The 23,085-nt window shown below is 38.5% G+C and overlaps 1 protein-coding gene across 5 annotated transcripts in view; it reads left to right on the forward strand.

Annotated features, from left to right (window-relative positions):
* Window positions 1-23,085, forward strand: part of USP47 (ubiquitin specific peptidase 47) — a 90,530-nt gene that overhangs the window by 3,890 nt on the left and 63,555 nt on the right. For 3 of the 5 annotated variants that reach the window (XM_048855841.2, XM_048855840.2, XM_048855838.2), the window contains 3 exons: window positions 19,399-19,602; window positions 20,320-20,433; window positions 22,370-22,505. In XM_048855841.2, the coding sequence (XP_048711798.1) occupies window positions 19,399-19,602; window positions 20,320-20,433; window positions 22,370-22,505 (454 nt within the window). Of the gene's footprint in view, window positions 1-15,065; window positions 15,126-19,398; window positions 19,603-20,319; window positions 20,434-22,369; window positions 22,506-23,085 lie in introns of those variants that run through there. The other 2 variants (XM_048855839.2, XM_048855843.2) reach the window with 2 other exon arrangements.

Below are 23,085 nucleotides of genomic sequence, written 5' to 3' on the forward strand. Positions count from 1 at the left end.
GTTTGGCTTGCAGTGGTATGTCTGAAGCTTGGCCAGGGCTCTCCCCAGCCCGCTGGTTCGTCCAGTTATTGCATCAGTAGCATTATCTATGTCAGGCCTGGTCTACACTGGGGGAGGAGGGTGGGTTTCGATCTAAGTTGTGTGACTTCAGCTACATGAATAATGTAGCGTCTTCACTGCGGTAAGTTGATGACTGATGCTCCCCCGTCAACTCTGCCTGCGCCTCTTGCTCCGGTGGAGTACTGTAGTCGACGGGAGAGCACTCGGCGGTCTATTTATCACATCTAGACTAGACGCGATAAATTGACACACACCCCCGATCGATCGCTGCCTGTCGATCCAGTGGGTAATGTAGACAAGCCCTCAGATGCAGTGCTCAAAGGCCATGTGTTCCAAGTGTGTGACATTAAACAGTCCGGTGGCGGGGGAAGACACACTATACAATGGTTATTGGTTTTCAGAGGCTTTTGTTTAGGGGAATGTGGGTTTGGCATTTGTATGTGTGGGAAAGTTGTTAGTCCTGTGGGCTCAGAGGGTTTTATTGATGTTAATCATATCTGAATTTGTTGACTGTTTCATAAAACTGTTTCTCTTTTGTGTAGAGCATCTGATAGGTACAACTTATGTATCTAAAATAAATGTGCTGTAAGGTTTTCCTTTTATCTGCCTCTTCTTGCTTTACTATCTACTAGCTATTTGCAGTGCTGGTACTGGGCTTTGAGTTCAGGATCTCCTTTAGCTAATAAGTATGATAAGGCATTCTAACTACCCCAAAGCTTATAGAAGCTGTGGTGTTTTTTATTGGGTTTTTTTGTTCTTCCAAGTTCTAAATGATCTGCATGAGTTAATAGTGTGAGGACCAAATTTAGTTGTTGAAAGGGCTGACTTTTAAACACTGTTTTGTTCCAGCTGTTAAGGAGTGAGTGATACAGCCTATATCCGAGGAGACTGGAAGCTACTTACCCTGTACACTGTATGAGTCAGTGGTTATGTTCAAGTGTAGCTGTATACTGTAACATATGTTACTATGCTGCAAACAAGCTACTTATAGCTTTTTGATATTGATCACATAAAATTTAGCAAGGATTCAGTGATATACCATTAACTTTGGGACTTCTTATAGAGCTATAGTTGCCACATTCTGATCTATGGAGCAGTTTGCCCAGGGAGGAGTTTGGTCATATGATGTTGGTTGCTTATTTTTCACCTGCTAAATTGCAATTAAAATGCATTATTACATCCTAATGTTTCTTTCCCACGTAAGCAATTTCTGTAGCTGCTACAAGGTGTCATTTAATTTGCAATTGGTGGGGGAGGAGAACGAAAATATGTGAAAACTTGAATTGTCCAAAGTACACTTGTCAGTGTAAAGTATGTGTACTTTATACTTGCTGTCATTAGATCAATGGTGGGAGTGTGTGAGACTGTGTTGCCTTACAATCACCTGAAGTGAATCCTTCCAGTCCAAAACTCGATTAAATGCAATATTTCCATCTTGTAGATGAACCTGTGTTTCAAGGTGGAACAGTTGTTGATACGTAGATGGCTTCTCTGCACTGCAAAGGGCATATGTGAGCTATTGTATTTCCTCACTGTAGTGGCATTGGAGGCACTGTGACTGAGCGTGTGGAACTTTCAATGTCCATGTCGGTGGTGATTCTTTTGGGACGGTTGGAAGATCTCATGGCCACTTGAGGTGGATGCTAGTTCAGCTCATAAAGCTGGCCACACTCTTGATTCAGTGGTTGGATTGGAATTGGAGATGGGAGCAAGGGCTGGTAATGCAAATTGCTGGCAATGGCAATTGAGATATTGTGAAGGTGTAACCTCCTTCTGTTTTCTTGTTTCAGGAAAGCTTCTGATTTTATTCTTTTATAATTGTACTTTTAGTTATTTTAAAGGTTTCAGAATAGAGGATTTTGAAATTACTTGGAAATGGAAATAAATGCATGGAAGAGTTCTTTTTCTGAGTTCTTTCTATTAGGCTTTCCTGAATGTTTGCTATGTAGAAACTAATAATTCAACACAATTTTTTCAGTTTTTTTTAAAATGTTCATTTCTATTGTCCCTTGAGCAAACAAATGACGTTCTTGATGGGGAGGTCACCCTGATGTCTGATCGGTTCTTGAGAAAATTACCCATCTGGATAAATAGGATTTCTGAACTATGTATATGTTAAAACCAACCGAGTTTTATCAACTTCAATGTGCTCATGAGACCAAAAGCATTTTTATAATATTTTTAAAGAGGAAATAATTAAAATATATTAAAACTTAGTTAATGTTGCTTCTGTAAAATCTTACAACTTTATTCCCTCCTCCATTTTTGTTGTGTTCTAATCCAGAATGCTAACTTATATAGGTGTGACAAACAAGTAGGGAAACTTCGTACCCCATTATTGAAGTGGATGATCGGAGGTCCAGTTAAAACCGAAACAAATTAGGCTGTTTTTGCTACTGTATACTGTTAGCTCTTTCATTGTAACAGCTATAAGAGTTTTCCATGACAGTGATCTGAGCAATATTCACTGGGCTACGCAACATAATAGAGTGCTGGCATAGGACTCTAGATCTGCCATTGTCCTGTTGGGTGACCTTTCGCAAGTCGCTTCCTCTGGTTCCCTATCTGTAAAATGGACATCATGATTCTGATCTCCTCTTGTAAAGCGTTTTGAGATCTATTGAGGAAAAGTGATATATAAGAGCTAGATAATTATTTATTTGCCACTGAAACTAGGTCTCTCCACAGTACCAATTTTACACTATTAATTTTCTTTACATGGTGTATACCGGGTGTCACAGATCCTAGCAAGCACCCCTTCATGGTCACCTGCTAGGATTGATGTGTGGGGAAATTCAAACCTCAGTCCTATGGATTCCCCAGGATGTTTTAAGATGATGGGGCCTAAATGGGGTCAAGCCATTGCCCCAATCTCGGGGCTCAGATCTCTTGTCTGGCACCCATTTGCACAGCAGTTTCCAATATTTGAAATTTGCCTAGCCCCTCTGGGTGCAAGCACTGCCCCTGCAGACTCCCCGCATCTTAAACACACCTCTCTCCTGGAACTCCACCCCAAAAGACGTGAAACTTCTGGTTTACAGTTTAAGTACCTCTGAGATGTGAAGCAGTTGACAAGACACACAGTTTGTTCAGACTATCACTTTTATGCTCTTTACTTAACAGATTATGTACAGGAGAGTACAAATCATACTAAACAATAGAACATCTGAAACACAATGTCACTCACTAGCCCACCCTTCCCTTATGAGTCCTTTGGTGGGGGGAATCTATATACCTCCTTGCCTACCCTGCATCTGCAACAGTCTCACTCATCTTAGTCTGGTACAAAATGATTCTTCTTCCACTTTCCCCGTGAGTCGATTTATAGAATCCTGCTGAGGTCTCCTGCTTCTTTTGTTCTGCCTTTTGGTAATTTTCCATTACACCCAAACCCACCTCCCTTCAGACAAGAGGAGAAAGTGGTTTTTTTCCATGCAGAGCAAACATATTGTCCCAAGGTGTTTTACTCTGAATATATTATAATTGAGTCTGATTGCTCAGCACTGTCTGTGGCCTGACAGAGACATGACACAGTCTGGCTAGCTCATGGGGGACTCATATACGTATAGGCTTTCCATGACACAGTAATTTCATGATATAGTTTCATAAAATCATCCAAAATTCAGAAGTGGTACAGGAAAAAACCACCAATACATCACATTTCTCTCCCTTTATTAAAAAAAAAAAAAAAAGAGAGAGTAGGGGTATATAATAGGTACTCTAGGTATGTTCTGGAATCCCACTTCTAGACAGAGCATCTGCTTTACTACTTATTCACTTGATTTCCTAGATTGTCAGTAAACAATTCCAATTATCATACCAAAATACAGTTTAATGACAACATGTAGGTAAGTTACCATGTTGACATCCCTTAAAGGAGAGGTTAATGTGTCCTCCCCATTCTCCCTCAGGTTTAGTTACTTTTCAGCAGACCATCCTGAAACCATAGAGTAAGGGGCACCACTTCCCATCCTTAACAGTTACACTCCCTCCATTTGGGGCTTTTCCCACTCTGCCATGTATCATGAATTTGGCAGCACTCTTAACTACCCACTGTCTCCCTCATTCCAGGGGAGCTCTGACACACATCACCTTTGGCTGTGCCTCATGTTCCCTTTCACTGCAGAGTCTTGAATCATAGCACCTGTTAGCTGCGCCTCTGTGTCCTTACTCACAGTGGAGTTCTGGCCCCCAGCATTTCCTCTCTGTACTGGTGTCTCACCACTCCTAGCAGCATTCTTGGCCACTCAGCACTGACTCATTTTCCCCAGTGATGGTGGGCAGTAATCTTGCTCCCTTGGCCTTGGCAACCTGGGACTGCCTGATGGTCTGTGTAGATGTAAAGAACCTTGAGCCAGGCAGGAGAAGGAGTTACTATGTGGGGAGCAAAAGGCCATCCCAGTGGAGTATGTGTTGGGGGGTTAATACTCCTCCCTTAGAGAAGCTGAGGTTAGGGCACTGGAGTCACTGGGCCCTGAACTCCAAGAATGTGGGGCAGAAAAAGGAATTTGGCTATGGGGAAAGAGCTGAAGAATCTCCCTTGCTTGACTCCTCCGCTGTTAAAAGCTGTCAGATGCCTCACATGGAGGCAGCCCTACCCTATTTCTTCCTTTTTGCTCGGAAGAATTGGTGCTTGTAATATTTCCAGGGTGTGTGGGGAAGCTCAACCCATTGCTGGGGCAGCCAGTCCCTTGAAGGAGAAAGGTAAACCACACACATTTCCTAGAAACTGGAGTGGGAGGATTAGATTTCAAGTTCACACCCAAAGGTTTTGGGTGTAATAAGGGTAAAAAGGAGCACATGAGAGCTCAGTCCCATAGATTCCAAAGCTGTTCCACTTTGGATAAATCATGAATGATTGGAATAAGGAGACTGGACCCACCTCCCATATAATTGTCCTAACCACAAGGCTATACACGCATTTTCAGTCTGTCTCTCAGGCCCAATGACTATTCAATTATGTGTATAAAGTGGGAATGTTTATTTAAAAAAAACATTTTAAGTAGATCTATGCCCCCTTTCCCCAAAAGCTGGTTCTGCTGATAGAATTTATTTGCATTATTAACATAGGGTCAAATCCCTTTCTCAAATGGTCCTTCCTTTGGCCTTAAGGAGATTTTATTTTTGTAAAGATTACTTATCTGAGCTAGGGATAGCACAATTAAGACCTTTGTTTCTTCAAGGCTTGACTCTAATCTTTTTTTCAATAATTTTGAATTAGTATGCTACTGGCTTTAAAAATCTTACTTAAGTATACAGACACAGACTCCAGGCCCTTTTACATTCTGAAATAGATCACCATTATATAGAAAATTAAATTTAAGGTTGCTGTGTCATCAAAAGTTAAATGTTTGTGCCATCCGTTCATGTTTATCAGTTGTTAAAATGTCCCAAATTCTAAGAAACCAGCTTGAAATTCCTGGTGCAGATGTGTCTCCAGGCTTAATCAAATACATAATGTTTGCTATCATTTACTAATTTAGTGGGGGGGGGAGGGTAACAAAGAGCTAAAAAACTTTTTCTGTTTGTCTTGCTGCTCTTCTGAGAATTTTTCTTATTGAACACATCTGAATGTGTGGCTCAAAATGAAAATATTGCAGGTGTAACAATCGGACTTTTTCAGCTGTCAACTAAAGTAACAGATTGGAGAAGTAATATTTTCTTTATTTACTTTTTGCGTATTTTAATTACATTTAGTGTATAGCTACTTTCACTGCTATCCCATTTGAATGGGTGGTCTTGCATAGCAACGGGGGAGAAAAACTCATTTTTAAACATAGGAAGAATTATGGTAAAATAATAAAAAATTGGCAGGGGTCTACCTGAAGCTACATTAAAATTATTTCTGAACTGACTGAGTAAAATTTTCAAAACACTTAAGTGAGTTAGGCACTTAAGTCACTTTGAAAAAGTGCTACAAGTTACTTAAGAGCTTTGGAAAATTTTGCCAATGATCTCAGATTGACGGGCCTGTTAAAAAACTTGGGACTGGTAGATGTACAATAGTTCATCCAAGTTAGAGGTTCTTTTAATTGTAATTGCACATCCTGAACATTTAAACACCACCTCTGTGTCACTGGCTGAGTCACTACTTGTCAACAGGAGCCCTCTAGTGAGGGTGAGGGAGAAGGTTTACACTGTATGCATGTGCACATTTAGCATTTTATTTATCTTTGTGTCACTTAGAAATGTGTTTCAAAGCAGCGGATGTGTTAAATAGCATGATAGGTTAAAAACAAAAACATGGGGGATTCTGTACTAGCTAAATTAATAGCAGAAATAGTTTGGGTTGTTTTTTGGTTGCGCTGAGATTTTTTTTTAAGAGAACGGTGACAAAGCTAAATCTAATTAAAATGAAAGATGAAATAGCAACTGCATTATCAAAAATTATTTTAAAAATTTCCTGGTCTATAATCCAGAACTATTTTAGTAATACTCTGTAGAATTTTGAAATATTTCCCCATAAGTGTTCTTCCTTAACAATACCATCTCTGCAGGATTTTCACTTCTGGGTACCAGGGTTTAAGGGCATTTTGCCCTCTAAGGGTTCTAGTAGCATGAGCACAAGCTGCATCTTCTCTTCACAATATTGTGCTTAGCTGCTGCTGTTTGAACATTCCAGTCAGTACCTTCTTGACTGCTGTCATCAATGAACCTCCATGCAGGAACAGCACAACTGCAGCTGGCAACTCCAGCTTGTCTTTATCCTGCCCAGCCAGCATAGGGTGTTTTTGTTTTTTGTTTTGGTAGCTTTCCCTGCCTTCTAGTCAGGTCTGTGTTTTTTTGTTTTTGTTTTTTCCTTTCTGTGGCTGCTAGAGCAGAAGCACTGATGAATTGCCAGCCTCCAGGGACCTTGGAAAAACTTTGGTTCCATGGTCAGTCTTCACGTATTTGTATTTTTCAGTCAGTGATTCAACACACTCTTGCTTCATCTGTTTCAGGGCCTCTATTCCTATTAATTTCCAAGGTTTCTTGATTTGCATAGTTTTCATGCTCCTTCTCTACCCCCCCCCCCATATGTCAGTTTCCTGACTCTTCAGGAGGAAGAGAGACTACACATTTGAGAAATGGCAGAAAGATAATAGATGAGCATGTTCACTGCATCTGTAACTGGAACGTGGGCACATGGTGTGAGGTTGATCTCTTACTTGTAGGCATCACCATAAGTGCAGTTCAGTCAGGGAAATGCTTCCATTTCCATGTTGAGGCAAGCTTAGAGACTCCACTAAGTCTTTTACATTTTAGTGCAGCCTCATGCCAGATGAGAAATCTGTGAATTATAAGGCTGAGTCACCTTTGATCACTGAATGCTAGGACACTCTGGTGCTGCCCACATTGGCACAACTTCCCTCTAGGCCAGTGGGGTACCTTAATCACTGAAATGTTTTTGGTTGTACCCTTCCAGCACCCCTTTTTACTGCAGCTAGGCTGATGAGGCATTGTTTCATTGTAAGAAGCATCAATGCTGAGCCTGCTACTGGCAAAGTAACCACATGAAAGTGCCCAGTGTCACCACTCTACATTCAGGATAATGAGATTGATCTTGGGAGACTTTGTGGTAGCGTATATGTTCACAGACCTTGCCATGTCCATCTTAGTCATCTCAGAGGCTGCAGTATTGTCTTTGCTTACTTCAGGCCTTGTTTTGAAACCTACTGGTGATGTCTATACAGTTGGAGTGTTTTGCCCCAAGATCAAAACCTGTACTCTGGGACTTTGCTTGGTTGGCCTTTGAGGCCAGCTGTGGTACTATGGCTTTTAGATGGTACCCATTTGTGAATGTACCAGGGCCCAAATCAAGAGACCTCTAGGTCAGAAGTCTTCATTCAATATAGTTTCAGAGTAACAGCCATGTTAGTCTGTATTCGCAAAAAGAAAAGGAGTGCTTGTGGCGCCTTAGAGACTAACCAATTTATTTGAGCATAAGCTTTCGTGAGCTACAGCTCATTTCATCGGATGCATCCGAATAAATTGGTTAGTCTCTGAAGTACCACAAGCACTCCTTTTCTTCATTCAATATAGTTTCTGTGAACTTGAACTCTGTTTTCCTGTTGTCTAGCAATGGTGTGGCAAACACCTTACATAATTGCCTCTGCCTTTAACGTGGTCAAGAAAGTATTCCCCTCTGAGGATACTTGTCTGTTTCACACCTCCAGTATGGTGATCAAGGCAGTGATGACTAGAGGAAAGACTGGGCAAACAGTCTTTTATTCCAGAACCCAAAACTATATTTGTGCCATGCTTTATTTGGATTAAGGGTATACTATTTTGCGGCAGCAAACGTTCAGTTTGTGGAGTAATAGGCTTTCATGGCCAAAGAATCACTCAAACTCTTCTTTTGAGACCTTTTCCAAGGATAAATACTAAAAAGTCAAAGTAGTGCATGATGATGTGGACATGTGTGGTGCAAACAGGTCCCTTTATTTGTCCCACCCCAAAATACCTTGCTTGAGTGTTAAAACAAAAAAACGAATTTCAGCTGGGTTCATTTGACATCTTTCAATTAGTCATGAAATAAAGACACAACCCTCTCTGCAACCCCTTGTCATCAGTTTCTTGGGAAGCTTGATGCTTTCAAAATTTGGATCAAAAAGGCCCACATTAATATTGTCTTGACAAAACTTACAAAAATGCCTTTTTAGCCAGGTCATTTTGCTGGTGGAAATGACCAGCTCATAAAGAGTGACAGAAGTTTAAGTTCTCTTGTGACTGATCCACCAATACCAAGTTTGACAAGGATAAAGTGGTGCTATGGTCTCATATCTGAGATTCTTATCCAGTGCAGTGACAGTTCTACTTAATAAGCCTACTATCTGTGTTCTCACCTGGGTAGACATGTGGGTGTAGAAAGGCCTTTCTCTGGCTTAAGAGGTCTTTGAAATGTTACTTTAAGGAGACTAACACTCTTGAAGTCTATCCAATCTGTTTTATTTGAAGACAATTTGCTGTGTAGGGTAATCACTAAAAAAGCCGTGTTTAAGTGAGCCACTTCTGATGAGTGGTGGCGGCTCACTCCTCTGCTGTTACTCTTGCCTGTAGGGGCTATAAAACCTGAAGGGCTTAGATATTGCCACCTGGTTTCTGTTAAGTTTCTCAGACCAGAAATGAGAATTCTTCAAGATATCTTAAGAGAAACAGAACAGCAATTTAAATAATTCCTTCCTTGTTGCATTATTTGGCAATAACTATTGTTCTTACTGGTCTGCTCTGAAAATCAGCTTTGGATTTCCTTCATTGTGGTTGAGCAGTTTCCCCTTTTCCCACTTCTGGTGCTTATGTACTAGCATGTGGCTGTAGTATTTTGAGTTGCAAATATGTGGGAATGTTTACATTAAGTTTAAGTCTATTTTAAAAAAATAGAAATATTAGGCTTTTGGAAAACATTTAAAATGTTTAACATGTCCTAGGGGCTCAATTCTGCATACTCACATAAGCAAAATTGCTGTTAATTTTACCTGGGGTGTTTGGGATTCTGATTGCAGTATTGAACAGAAATTTCCCTTCAAAATTAGTTAAATAAGTAGTTGGAAAACACTTTTGCTGCATTACAGAGTAAACATTAAATAATGTTTACAAAATATATGCTGTACTGAGGATTACAGCATTAAGAGAAATTTTAGATAAAACAAATTGTAAGACCTGTTATACTTCAAAAGAGCATTCTTCAAGTTATATTTGAAAGTGCCTTTTTTCATTCAGTAAAAACTGTCTGTGGATTGGAAACTTTCATTTTGCAGCTTTATCAGATGATCCTTCTAACCTAGTTTTCCCATTACTTTGTAATCTGGTCTCCAAATATGCTGCTGTTCACATACATACTGATCTTCTCCGCTTTACCAAACATGTCCAGTGCCTGCATGAATGCACCCTCTTTGTTTATATTTACTTTTAGAAATCAGAGGTCAAGTGGAGCCCTCTCTATTTTAATTACTCTATTTTAATTAGAGTATTTTGCAGAAGATAAGTACACAGTAAGTGTGTTAGAGGTGTCTGGCTTAACTCTGTTTATACTTTGGCTAAAAAGAAAAAATATATTCCACTCAGGTGCGCGTGCACAGTGTACCAAAGCTGGAGAAATTTGCCTCGCAATACCTGTAGGAGTGGTGCTGTGCCATTTGCCTCATAGCCCCTCCTCAGGCTATATAAGGGCAGCAGCACCCTGTCCGCTTCAGTTCCTTCTCACTGCCTGCTGCTATAGTTGAAACACTCTTAATGGTGTTTCTTCACACTGCCCCTTTTTTCTGTCTCTGAGAACTTCTTGTAAATAGTTTAGTTAGTAGTTTATTAGTAGTACCTTAGGTTGGCTAGTTAGGTTATTTAGCTGTAGTTTCCCTGGTGGAATTCCTTCACCAGGATTTAAACATAGCACCACAAACACATACGATGGGCAGTTGTGAATAGTGATACCCACGCATGTTTTTTGTGCCTGTGAGAGGGGAATATTAAGGACATGTGCTCCTTCTGTACATCCTTTAAGAAAAGGACACTGCTGGCAAGGGATTTGAGACTCAAGCAGCACCGATGGAGCGAGCTATGAGGCCTATATAGTCACCAAAGACGCTGCAAGCTCCTCAGCCACTGTTGAAGCCACAGCATGCTGATGTTCCTTGGCAGGACTCAGAGCCTGCCTCTAACAGGAGGGGAGATTATTCCCTTTCCTTGAATCCACTAAGAAAAAGGACCCATAAATCGGACCACAGCCGCTCCAGATCTTTAAGAGAGCTGTCGGTAATCTGTGCTGACCAGCACTATGGCTCCTTGGGTACCTGTGAGAAAGCTGGGCTGTTGACCCATTCCCTAGTACCAAGACAATATCACAAGGCTGTACCGTCTACTCTGGCACCATGCATGAATCCATTATTGATGACTTCGGTACCAGAGATGACCATGTCCCTAGCCAACTGGGCAATGTCAGACCTATTTTCCCTCTCGATCCCAGGTTCTACAATCACTCAGGAACACTTAGCAGTCATGACTTCATCAGTAGTTACGGCACCGACACCATCCTCAGTACTGCACTTGAGCCTGGCTACCCTAATGAGACTAGTGCCAGAACTGGTAATTTTCGTTCAGGGTTGGTACCAAGTGAGAACGTGTTGCCTTGAGCAACCCTTTGTGCATCAACTTCTCTACCAACGTTGAGCCGATGCAGTCAACATATTGGATCTCAGATGAGGCTGGACTGTGGTTGGCTCTGCTAGAAATTACCTATTTCCATTGCTTCTGGATGACTTTGGGGATTCATCAGGGTCGAGTTTGAGATCTTCTTTCACTTTCCCTTCATCCCCTAGATCCTGGTCTATGGTTTGATCCGGGGATATGTCTGGTACTGATCAGTACCAGGATCGGTGCTGATCACACAGTAGATATAGGGGCGCTTAGCCTGCTACTTATTGGCCACCGATGCCATGGAATCCATGGGACACTCTCCATTCCTTTAGGTCCCAATCTTCAACCCACTCTAGGGTAAGATCACCAAACAAACCTGTGGCACAGCCACCCATGCTGCATAATCAGCTGGAGGATGCTACTTCTGAGCAGGTACAGCCTGACTTAATTGGACAGGGTATAGTACTGAATCAAGAGCAGCCAGCTACTCTTCATCCTCCTTGTCACTGGATGATGCCATGGCACCAGACGTTTTCTTTCCAGTGCCGGGGGATTTCCGGGCACATCAAGACCTTAGAAAGTTGACCTCAGTGTTTGGTATCCAGGCTGAATTTGTGCAGGAAAACATGCACAAATTAGTGGGCATTCTCCAGTCCTCATGCTGGGGAGAGTAGCTCTCCTGTTGTACTTTACAAAACATATTATGTAACCCATTAAGTGTTAGTGAGGTGTAACTTTATAATTTCTAAAATATAGGTAAATACGTTTAGGAGTTTTCATGTACAGTACAGTCTTATCTCTTTTCAATGTTAGTTTAGAATTGATACTGGGATATCAAAGATAGCTTTTCTCTCAGATGCAGAATAGAATGCATGCAGTTTAATTCATACTGCAGTATTTGGAAAAATATAAACTTGCAGCTGCTAGGAAATAGCTGTGTAATATGTCTCAAATCAGTGCAGTTAAGAAAGTAAGTGTGTGGTATTAAGACTGAGTGACTTTAATCACAGAAATGTATTGTATTTAGGAAATATAAGGAATTCTTTTAAGTTCGACTGTCTACTTCAGCAGCAGTCCATCTCTCAATAGTGTAGTTAATACCATGATCTGGATCATAAGACCCAAGTGGCAGATTTCCATGTCTCTGTTGTATCAAGAAAAGGAGTCAGTTTCTCAATAACAATGAAGTAATTACTAAGGATTGGAAACAGAGTGAGGAAACTAGATTAGACTAGATATGCATGTTCTCTGTCACTGCTTATCCTGTTACAATTCCTAAAGCTTCAACTTTTTTTTTTTTTGGTATATACTTACTTTTCAAGTTGATTCCTGGACAGGTTCAAAATGTTAAATACCTCACAAAATTAATGAGTGAAACTCAAAGCTTGCCAGATAAAGTGAATTTATAAAGCAATAAAAACTCTTGAGAAATCTTACAGTAGTTCATTATAAAGACACTTTCTCCAGGGTTGGATCCTCTGCTCTTCACAGCAATAACTTATAGATCTTTCTGTGCACCCAGCAGAGCTGAGGTTTCTTTTATTTGCAGGTGTGAGGCTAGAATTGAACGCTCCATCTGCTGGTGCATTTGCTGGACTGATTATTCCCTCTGTAGTGTCTCTGCCTCCATGAGGAAGAGATGTTTTTTATGTTCTCTGAGAGACATCCTTTAGCGAAGGAGACTTTTCATTTATCTTTTCCAGGAATTCTGCATGTCAGAATGGACAGCAGTTCTTGGAGCGTATTCTCATAGCAGGAAAGGTATTTCCTCCAGTGGGATTCTGTGACTCTTCTGTCAGTCCTTCAGCTAGTGGCTCAGCTGCTTCCCACTTTGATGCACAGTGGGTTATGGATAATCCAGGCATTCAGCAATTTAGAACATCTGTCAATGGTTTGCCTCCTTTCAGGATTACAGGCATACCTCTAGTACACTCCCTTTCTTCATTTCACTGTAAAATAACTTGGTCTCTCCTTGGAGATAGCATCAGAACAATTTTTGAACATCCAGTCTGCTCCCAACCAGAACCTGTTGCAGTGAAGTCATTTAGAACTTTTCTGACTTGTCCACTGGCAGGACAAGCCCTGAGACTTGAAGATCTTAACAGTCTGGTGAATGTAACAGTGATTTTCATAGTAGCATGTAAAGGCTTCAGTAATTCCTAAATTATGTTTTGTAGGCTGCTCATTATGTGGGGCTTGTGGCAAACCTACAATTCAGCTATGAATTTAAAGTAAACAATACAAACCTTTTAAAGTCAATTTAACAAAATGCTTGTAAAGATTTATTGAGAGCAGGTAATCCAAAAAATAGGGAGCAAAAACATGTGGGATTTTTTGTTTAATTTTTAAACTGCTGCTAAACCTATTGGTTCTTATCAGTTCATGTTTATGGATTGCTAGACACAATTACTATTCTTGAAACTATTGACAGCTTCAAAAGTAATCAAAAGAACTTCTTGCCCTGCAAAAGATACAAAATATGTTTTACCGATTATCCGCCAGATTAATATATCAATCTTATTTTGGTGGGTTTTTTATAGTTCAGTTGATGTACTGCATTCACTTCTAAAGGTCACATTCATATGTTATGTAATGCAATAATATAGACCAGTATTGAGCATGCAGTTGAGACAGCAGAAGGCACATACCTACAGAACATCATAGGTCTTTTCCAAATTTAATTTATTTTATTACGTTTGTCCCCCTCAGGCTACACACCACACTACTGTACTTTCAGATATATTGTCCCATTAGTCAGAGATTCAAAGGGTAAAATGTTAATTTTAAATTTGTCAACACTTGGCATGCATCTCCACAAAAATTGGTTATTTTGTATTTATTGTTGAATTTTTCTGTAGAGAGAAACATAATGGGATTTTGCAGATCGCTTCCTTAGTATTTTGGCAATGTTATGAAAGGTAACACCAAGACTTCTACAATATTAACTTCAGCTAAATATTTCAATACAGTGGGGCATAGATTAAGAAATACAACAATTTGGTATCTGTTTTGGACTATTTAATAATTTAAACTATTAGAATTCCTTCAGTTTTCAATGCTATAAGAATTTGAAGCGGTCCACATACAATTTACTCTGCTCAGATTACCAGTGTAAGGAATTGGTTTGCTGTTAAACTGAAACATTTCACCAAAAAAAGGCTTAAACTACCAGCATAACCTGATGTAGGTTTATAATATACATTTATCAGTATGATTTAGAAAAACTTGTCATCTATTTGTTCAATTACTTATGCTATGTTTTCAAATCTGGTAGTATACAGTATCTTTTCTTACACAAGTTGTGGTTTAGAATTTTTGCCAACCGGTTCACATTAACTGAAATTACTCTACTGCTAAAGAAAATATTCTAATCTGATATGAACCCATGTTAAATTGACTAATATAATAATTTATAAATGGAGTAATAAACTCTGAATTAAAAGCCTATACTCTGATCTGGTTACTTGAACCAGTCCAGCAAAGTTGTTTAGCAGTGTCCCTATATTAGATAAATACTTATTGTAAAAAGGAAAAATAACAAGTAGAATTACATTAATTTAATTTAAATTTATTTTAAACTGATATTTTTGTGCTCATTAATTTTTTTTTACTATGTATAAATAGCATATAATCACTTACCAACATGTTTCTTAATCCTGTTTATTCTTTTACTCTATGAAGTTACACACCTTAAATGTAGAACCAAATTCTCTAGCAGAGTTTGCCCTGTAAATTTCAGTTGATCTGGAAGATTTAATTTTTTTTAAATAAACTTTAAAAAAGGTATAAGAAGCTGATAATCAGTCATATCCACTTTGCATACAGAATAAACTTTCTCTCTGCAAACAAAACATCTATACTTTTTTAAAACATTATGATATTAATTTTTTTTATAGGATATGTTTTGGAGTTGCAGACAAAATCTCTTTGATGAAATGAAGAAGAAATTTTCACAGGTGACAACTGAAGTCAACTATTTAGAGTGATAACCAAGATACATAATAACAGCATGATACTCTAGCTTTTGTTTAACATTAGCATGAATTACTTAAATTCTTTGCATGTTTTATGGATTTAAAAAAACTCATTACATGCAGTCCTAACAATAGAAGCTTTGATATATTTAGTTTCACTGTTTAATTGTATATTGTCCTTTACAAGCATCTAGCACGGCTCTGATAGTTTGGACCTGTTTAATTGTTTGGATTGTTTAATTGTTGATTAAAATTTAAAAGCATGGGTTGTAAATACTGACTCAATCACATAGAATCCTATATCTAACACAATAAATTAGAGACTTGTGGCTCCTAAGTGTTGCCTTTACAGTGTATGCGTTATAACTTGTCCACAAACTTGAAGGCGAACTACACTGTTTGCTCAACCCAGCTGTCTAAAAGCTTACAGCATAAAGTAATAAGTACTTGTCATTCTGAATAAAATAAAATTTATTTTTTATGCACCTTCAAACACCAGTTTGGGATTGATGTGTTGCACTCTGAACTCCCTCAGCCACCACTAGTGCCCTCTGACTCGGGTCCTCTGCAGGAGAACCAACTGTGCTTTGCTCGTTGCAACTTTCAGTCTTCCAATGAACCAAGTGTGATGCCTTAGAGATAGATAGTACAGTAAGGGGGAGATTGTGGGTTGGAGAATGGCCAAGAGACTGTCCTGCGGGTTATTGAGGGGGGCACAGATGGGAAGGACAAGTCGAGGACTCTCAGCTGGCAAACTGTAAAGTGGAATTAGTAGCTCTACTCCTGACACTCTGCCTGTGATTGGTGATCACTTTTAACCATGTGTTCCAACACCCCCAGAGATGCTAACACAGAAATTATTGGAGCTCAGTTTGTTAGCCTACATTTTTCTAGGTGTTTAACACTATTAATACCACTAGCTGGCTCTTGGTCTTCAGCTTTTCCTACAAGCGGGAGTTAATTGGATTACCGTGTACGCTCCCTGTCCTATTCCATGGAGTCAGAACTCATAAGTGTTGGCTGGGCTGCTTGTAGAAAATCGGCCAAGGAAGTCAGGGAGATGAGCCACTGAAGCAGGCTGCAAGTCTGCTGTCCTCCATGGCGCACAGTGAGAGAGAGTTCTGTAACTGCCAGCTTGGACATTGTGGCAGTCAAGGTTCAGAGTATGGTGCTGACTGCTTAGAGAACATAGTGGATAAAACTCATCCTAAAAACAATCCGTACTGAAAATCATTAAATTTGAAGTCATTGTTTTCAACTGTGAACCTTGGAGGGAGGAGGAGGAATGGACGGTGAGGGGTTTTTTTCATGGGTTTAGAATAAATCAGTGCTGCTATACAGTTTGGTCCCATGGTGCTCTATGGTACATGGTGGCCTGTCACTATCCCTTTGGGATTATAGCTAGGCAGGTGAAGCCACATGATCCCTGATGCCTCAAACCACACTGAGCCTGCCAGTTAGATGAATGTGGACTAGCTGATGAAGTGAAAAGAGCTGGGTATCAGAGTAGCATAAATCAGTTGGAGCAGGATTGTCCTCCAGAATAGCAATCCTATTCTATGTGCTGTTCTCCTGATATTGCTTTATCTCCCACAATCTATGATAAGCTGGTATTCTGCTGAACTCCTTTACTCTTTCTGTTGTGTGTAGTTTACATTCCTGCACAATTGCAGTATGCTTTCTCCTACTCAGAGAGTTCAGACCATAAGACTCTCCAGAAAGGATGAAATGAATGAAGTGTTGCAGATTTGCTGGAAAATATGCCTTCTACCTGTGAGGAGCATGTTTTCATGTTAAGTGTTCCGCATTGAAGAATGCGTCCAGCATACCTACAGACTATAGAAATCAAGCTTCCCAGTCTGAGAAAATTCACAATGGAAAGTCAGCCCACTTAATGTAGAAGTATTGCTTACTCTTTGACACTTCGTATTGTAGTGCTTTATTAGTGATGATTTAGATAGATGCCTCAAGCATTATTTGGAGAAGGCTATAAAAATCACTTCAGCATTTAAGGTCTCTAGTATCCATATTGGCATTGTGTGATTTCAGGTACTCTGGCTGTTGCTACCAGCATCCGTCCCTCATATAAGGCTCAGTGGTATAGACCCTCTCCACAGAGAGTACAGCTGTGAAGCTGTTACTTCAGTTGCTTGCGTGTCTCTCACTTTCATGTATTACAGTGCCGTTTGTGTGGAAATAGAATTAATTATAAGGTCTTACCTGTAGCTCTCCTTCTAGCAGGAAAGGACCATTCTCTAGATGATTTTAAGTCATAGGTTACATTTTCAGCCTGAGTATAATTCTTGTTTACCTGCGATGTCTTCATCCACCAAAAATTGGCAATATCTCAGCATGAACCTGTTTGCCTTTGAGAATAATGTGCTTGTTCTGTAATGGGCAGACATCTGGGCTTCTTGACATGAATTTGCAGGAGGCAAGATCTTGTGCTTTCCACATTACAAAATTCAGAAGACTGGTTACAATGGAGACTTCTTATCCTCTCTACACACCCCTCACTCTGGTATGGTCTGTTTTTTAAATATGATTTGTTCCTTAGTAATCTGGAAGTCCAAAACCTAGAAATAATTTTTGAGGATTAATTTTAGTGTGTCAGTGGATCTTTGGCTTTCCAATTCTTATACAGTAACTCGCAAAAAGAAAAGGAGTACTTGTGGCACCTTAGAGACTAACCAATTTATTTGATTGGTTAGTCTCTAAGGTGCCACAAGTACTCCTTTTCTTTTTGCGAATACAGACTAACACGGCTGTTCCTCTGAAACCTATACAGTAACTGTTATTGAAACACAACATTGGAAAAAGTCCTTTCCTTTGCGTTTCGGGGACTTTGTGACCCCCTTCTCTATGGAGTTTTCTTGCTCTTCTCTAGTTCGATTGTTTTTCTCCTGATTTATTTGAGATAGAATCAGATATTCCAATATTTTTTTCCCAGAGATAAAATGGTGCATAGAGCAATATGTACTAGTAGCTTTTTAGCAAAGATGATTTACTCATTTCAAGTCATTCAGCATATAATTCCTGTCCTAACTCATTTTACAGTGAGTTTTGCAAAAGAATGATTTTCTTGAAGGTTCAGAAGTTTTAAAGCCAGCCCTCAAGATTGTTGTAGGTTGCAGATCTTGTGTCTTACTGTCTTAAGAACCAATAAGGTGGTGAGCCACTTTCCTGGATTTGTTTTTTTGGTCTCTTGTCTCATGGCTGGAACTTCGGGATGGCTGTCTTAGGCAGTTATTTCTCTATCCCCTGACTCCCCAAAAACAAACACAAAGCCTTCTCATTCCCTGTTAACAGGATTTCTGCTATATAGATTTCCTAAAGCAGCTTTAGTATTATAAGAAAGAAATAAAGCAGAATTGTGAAGCCAATTATGTGGATCATTTACTACTAAACTGTTAAGTGTGTATGTTTTTATATATATAATATATAGGTTTTTTAATTTTAAAAATGAAAGAGCAAGGCCGCTGCAGATACAAGTTTGTCTATGATGGTTGAGTCCCAATTTTTCTTAGTGTTGCGTGCCCTGTTTTATTTTATTTTAATAATAACAAACATGTCAGAATGTGCTTTGTAAGTTGCAGAACTTAATTATGCAGGGACAAATGTACCTGAACTACAACCTTGATAACTTTCATTTTGCTACTGAATACATCTGGTAATTTACATACCTTTTTCCAGGAAGGTTTAGTAGAACTGTTGAGTTCTCATATTCCTTTATTTTTACAAAGCATACTATGTAAAATTACTATGCTGTAAGGTTAAACCTACACTGATTAAATGAGCAGAGTACACTTGATTCAGTCTCCTTTCTTTTATTGTTTGCTTTCTCGTAAAATTCAGTAATTTTTCTTGTAACATTTAATTTCTAGTACTTTAGAACTCTGATTTTTGTGTGTGTTTCTGATTGATTTTCTAAAATATGTAAAAACATACATGCATAAATGTGAAAAGACTAGTTAAGATATCTTTAGGAGTTTCTACAACATAAAAGCTCTACCATAATTTAGCTAGCATGAGAACAGAAATTACAGAAGAACCTTAGCTAGCACGTGCCATGGCATTTAACATTGACTTTATAATTTCCATGCTTCTAAAATTAAAAATTTTAGATTTAAATTTGCAAAGTGTAGCAAAATTTTATTTGTTATAGTTAGTGTTGTTACTTTAGAGATACAGGAATCGTTTTTTAAAAAAATCTCTCCTTGTAACCTACTGAATAAGTTGCCTGCTCTGATTTCAGATAGAAAGCGCTGCTGATGAACCCAGAGTGCTGTGTATAATACAAGATATTACCAATTCTAAGACGGTGAATGAACGTATCACTTTAAACCTGCCAGCTTCCACTCCACTGAGAAGGCTGTTTGAGGATGTGGCCTCCAAAGTGGGCTATGTTAATGGAACTTTTGATTTAGTTTGGGGAAATGGAATCAATGTTGCGGATATGGTAATGGCAAAAACAATTTTTTTTTAAGGAAAAATATTAGGTGATAAAATGAACCTTTGTAAAAGTTTGTTTTGTAGAACAATAGTTGTACAATGTTTTCAAATATTTCCCTTGCATCTAGTTCCTATAGTGATCTAAGACCTGGGAAAATTTGTAATTAATCACAGCCAAGCAAATTAATGATGTTACTAGACTTAAATCTGAATTTCTTTGTGTTTTTGTTGATTTAGATTGACACTTTTGTACTGTCAAGTGTATTCTAGAATGAACAGTTACTGAACAACTAATTGACAAGTTCTTAATATTGATTCTACATGCTAGAACTGCTTGTATTTCAGTAGATGCATGCAAGTTATAGCACACTTGGAACTACTGCCACCAGGTGTATAAAAATGATTGTATTTGATCCATTGTATTTCTGAATCAGTCCTATAGATTAATGGTTCAGCTCCTGAATAAACTGACCAATTTGCAAATATTTATTAACTGTTTTGATTAGGATTTGATTTATGCACTGGTTTCTCCTGAGGGTAGTTCTTTCTGAACTCCTAAGTTTGATACTAAAAGCTGCTTATTTCATAGATGGCAAGGCTATTTTCTTTTTCACTGTAGTATGATAGATTATTTGAAGCAATATATATATAGAAGAAAACTTACTGAACTTGTTCACAAAATCTTTGATTACATATAAATGTGTCTGATGTTTTATTCTTACAGACTCCTTTGGATCAAACCAGTGATAAATCTATTCTTGATGCTGGTTTTGAAGTAGGGAAGAAAAATTTTCTACATTTGACAGATAAAGATGGTGAACAGCCTCATATAGTGTCGGTAAGCCAAAATAGATATATTCACCACGTTTATATTCCTTTCAAGCTTTACCAGAGAGAAAATGTGTCTGCCTTACCCTTATGACAGGATTACATTATAGTTCTTTTTCTAGTCCTGTATGTCATACTAAGTCTCTCAAAAAAAACTTGTATTACCTGTTTGTGTATTAGAAGTAAAAATACCAGTGATAAAAAATAGTATTGGTTATTTTCTGTTACTGCTTGATAAGCTTTGTTTATATAAAGACGGTTCTTAACAGAATGGATTTAATAGTATCCCAGCCAAGTGTAAGATAGTTCTGCATACTACATAGGATCTTTAGCAGCAAAAGTCTAGCTACGTCAGTTTTGTAGGCTTGCATTTTTATTTATTTATTTTTAAAAAATCAGATCAAACACAATAAAGGTTTTTACAATAAATTGTGGACTGTCACAAAAATATTTGAAAGTTCCTGCTGAGTGAATTTTAGAATTCAAGGAAGTGAAAATAGCAATGGTTTATGTGAGCCAGGCATTGGGTAGGCTAGCTACACAAAAGATTTAATATGCTGCTCTGTCAGCATTTCCTCGTCCTGACCTGCTGAGGCTTTCTTGAGCAAAATGTCTTTTATGCCAATAGTATGAACAGATATGTTCAGGATACGACCCTCAAGCTCACTCTTTTGTGACCAAAGTCAGAATTTGGATCCAGACTGGACAGTTTCCGTTTTGGAGGGAAATGGGATGGTGGAGTGTCCAGCAAATTACTGCTGGCTCTTAAATTGTTTTTGTGTTTAAGTATACATGTTCCCAAAACGTTGGATTGGTGCATTTAAAAAACAGGAATAAAAACTGTATGAAGATTGATTAAACTAAAGGGTTACCAACAGCTACATATAATAACTTCCATTGATTTGAGTTAACAGTTAAACCACAGAAATGAAATGTGACTTAAATCACCACCACACAGACAGTTAAGAGCTCTTACTGGAATTGTCATCCTTATTCCACCTTGAGCCTATGTTATGGCGGGGAATCTCTGAATAGGGAGAACTGGTAGCAAACACCTATATTTAGGTTGCCTGATGCTGTCTACTACACACGATTCTTGCAGACCTATTTTTTCAGAAACTCTGATGTCTCAGTTGTTTCTAACTAGCTTTTGAAATTCAGCAAGGGGAAAGACCTCTGGCTAGGGACTTTTTTCACATAAAATTTAGTTTTGTTTTTGTTGAGACAAATTGTTATAAGTAACTATTTCCCTACTGTCATTTGTGTTCATCAGGAAAGTTTCTGGCAGTATGTTAGAATAAAAAAACTTAACTCTAGTCTGGGGGCTCCACACATGGAACAGGAGCCAGTCTCAAAGCTCCCAGGGTAGAAGTGTTTGCTACGGTACTACTGGTTCAGGGTTCCAATGATGTATGTATGATAAGGGGATTGTTACAGTTGTGCATAATAGAATTTGTTTTAGCTCTTCCCTAAAAAAAAAAAACAAAATAACAAAATCCGCATATCTAACCCTGGCAATTGCATACAGAAATGTAGTAACACTTTTTTTGTTTTGCAAAACTACTCTAGTTGGCAAAATCAAATACTTGAATGTTCGGAAATGCCTGATTTATGATTGCCTGTGCAACCTTAATTTTTTCCCCCTTGTATGCGTATGCTTTACAATAATCTTTAATTACAAAGTCATATACTGTTGTTTCCACAGGACATGTGCATCAGTCAGTGTACAGGATGGACTCACAAGGGGACAGAACTAAGGTTACAAGGGCAACTGTAAATCGGGCATTTCATAAAGTTTGAGTGTTTGACTTTACAACCTAACTGATCTTTTAACATAGGCTCTTTTGTATGAGATATATATTAGTGGAGTTTTAACTTATTTTGTAAAAGTTAATTGGGTTAAGTAAATGAATTTTTACATAAAAATCAATGTATTCATATTTTAGGAATCGGGTATGACAGATGATGGTAATCAAGAGAGGTTTATAGGCCCTCTACCAAGAGAAGGCTCTGTTGGTTGTACCAATGATTATGTCTGTCAAAACTACTCATACTCTTCTATCCTGAGTAAATCAGAGACAGGTATGGTGTTTTGTCCCACTTCGTTTTAACCTGTTTAATAAAGTGTTAATTATTTTAAAATAATATTAACTCTTCTTAAGTAAGCAGGATCTTAATTTATTTTGAAGAAGAAAGAGCCATTTATTTTAAATGCATTAAAATGTTAGAATATTTTTTTATCTACTGTTGATAGTTCTTACCGGAACTGTCTTTGGGAAAGGGACAAAAGTATCCCGTTCTTGGCCTATAATAGGATTGCAATGTGTGTGAAGAAATGTTCCTTCAAAAGCAGGTTTCACCTTCCCTAGACCCCAATTTATAATTTGGTTTTGACAGTACTGTTTGTGGGATTATAGTACCTCTGTTCCCTCTTTCTCATGCATTTGTGTGTTCAGCTGGTAGTGTAAATCATGCTGTAAATGCAAATGGTAATCATATGTTGTCCTTTTGTAGGCTATATTTGAAACTTTTCTTGACTTGTGACTTCACTGAGATCAGTGGTGTGAGAAAAGTTGCAGTAAACAGACCTTCTTTTCTCATTAGTAGTTGGAATTTAGGACTGTTGTTGACCTCTGGTGTTGAATACCATAACACTGATAGG

Source organism: Caretta caretta, chromosome 6 (genome assembly GCF_965140235.1).
Source record: "Caretta caretta isolate rCarCar2 chromosome 6, rCarCar1.hap1, whole genome shotgun sequence".
In the NCBI taxonomy this organism is placed as follows: domain Eukaryota; kingdom Metazoa; phylum Chordata; order Testudines; family Cheloniidae; genus Caretta; species Caretta caretta.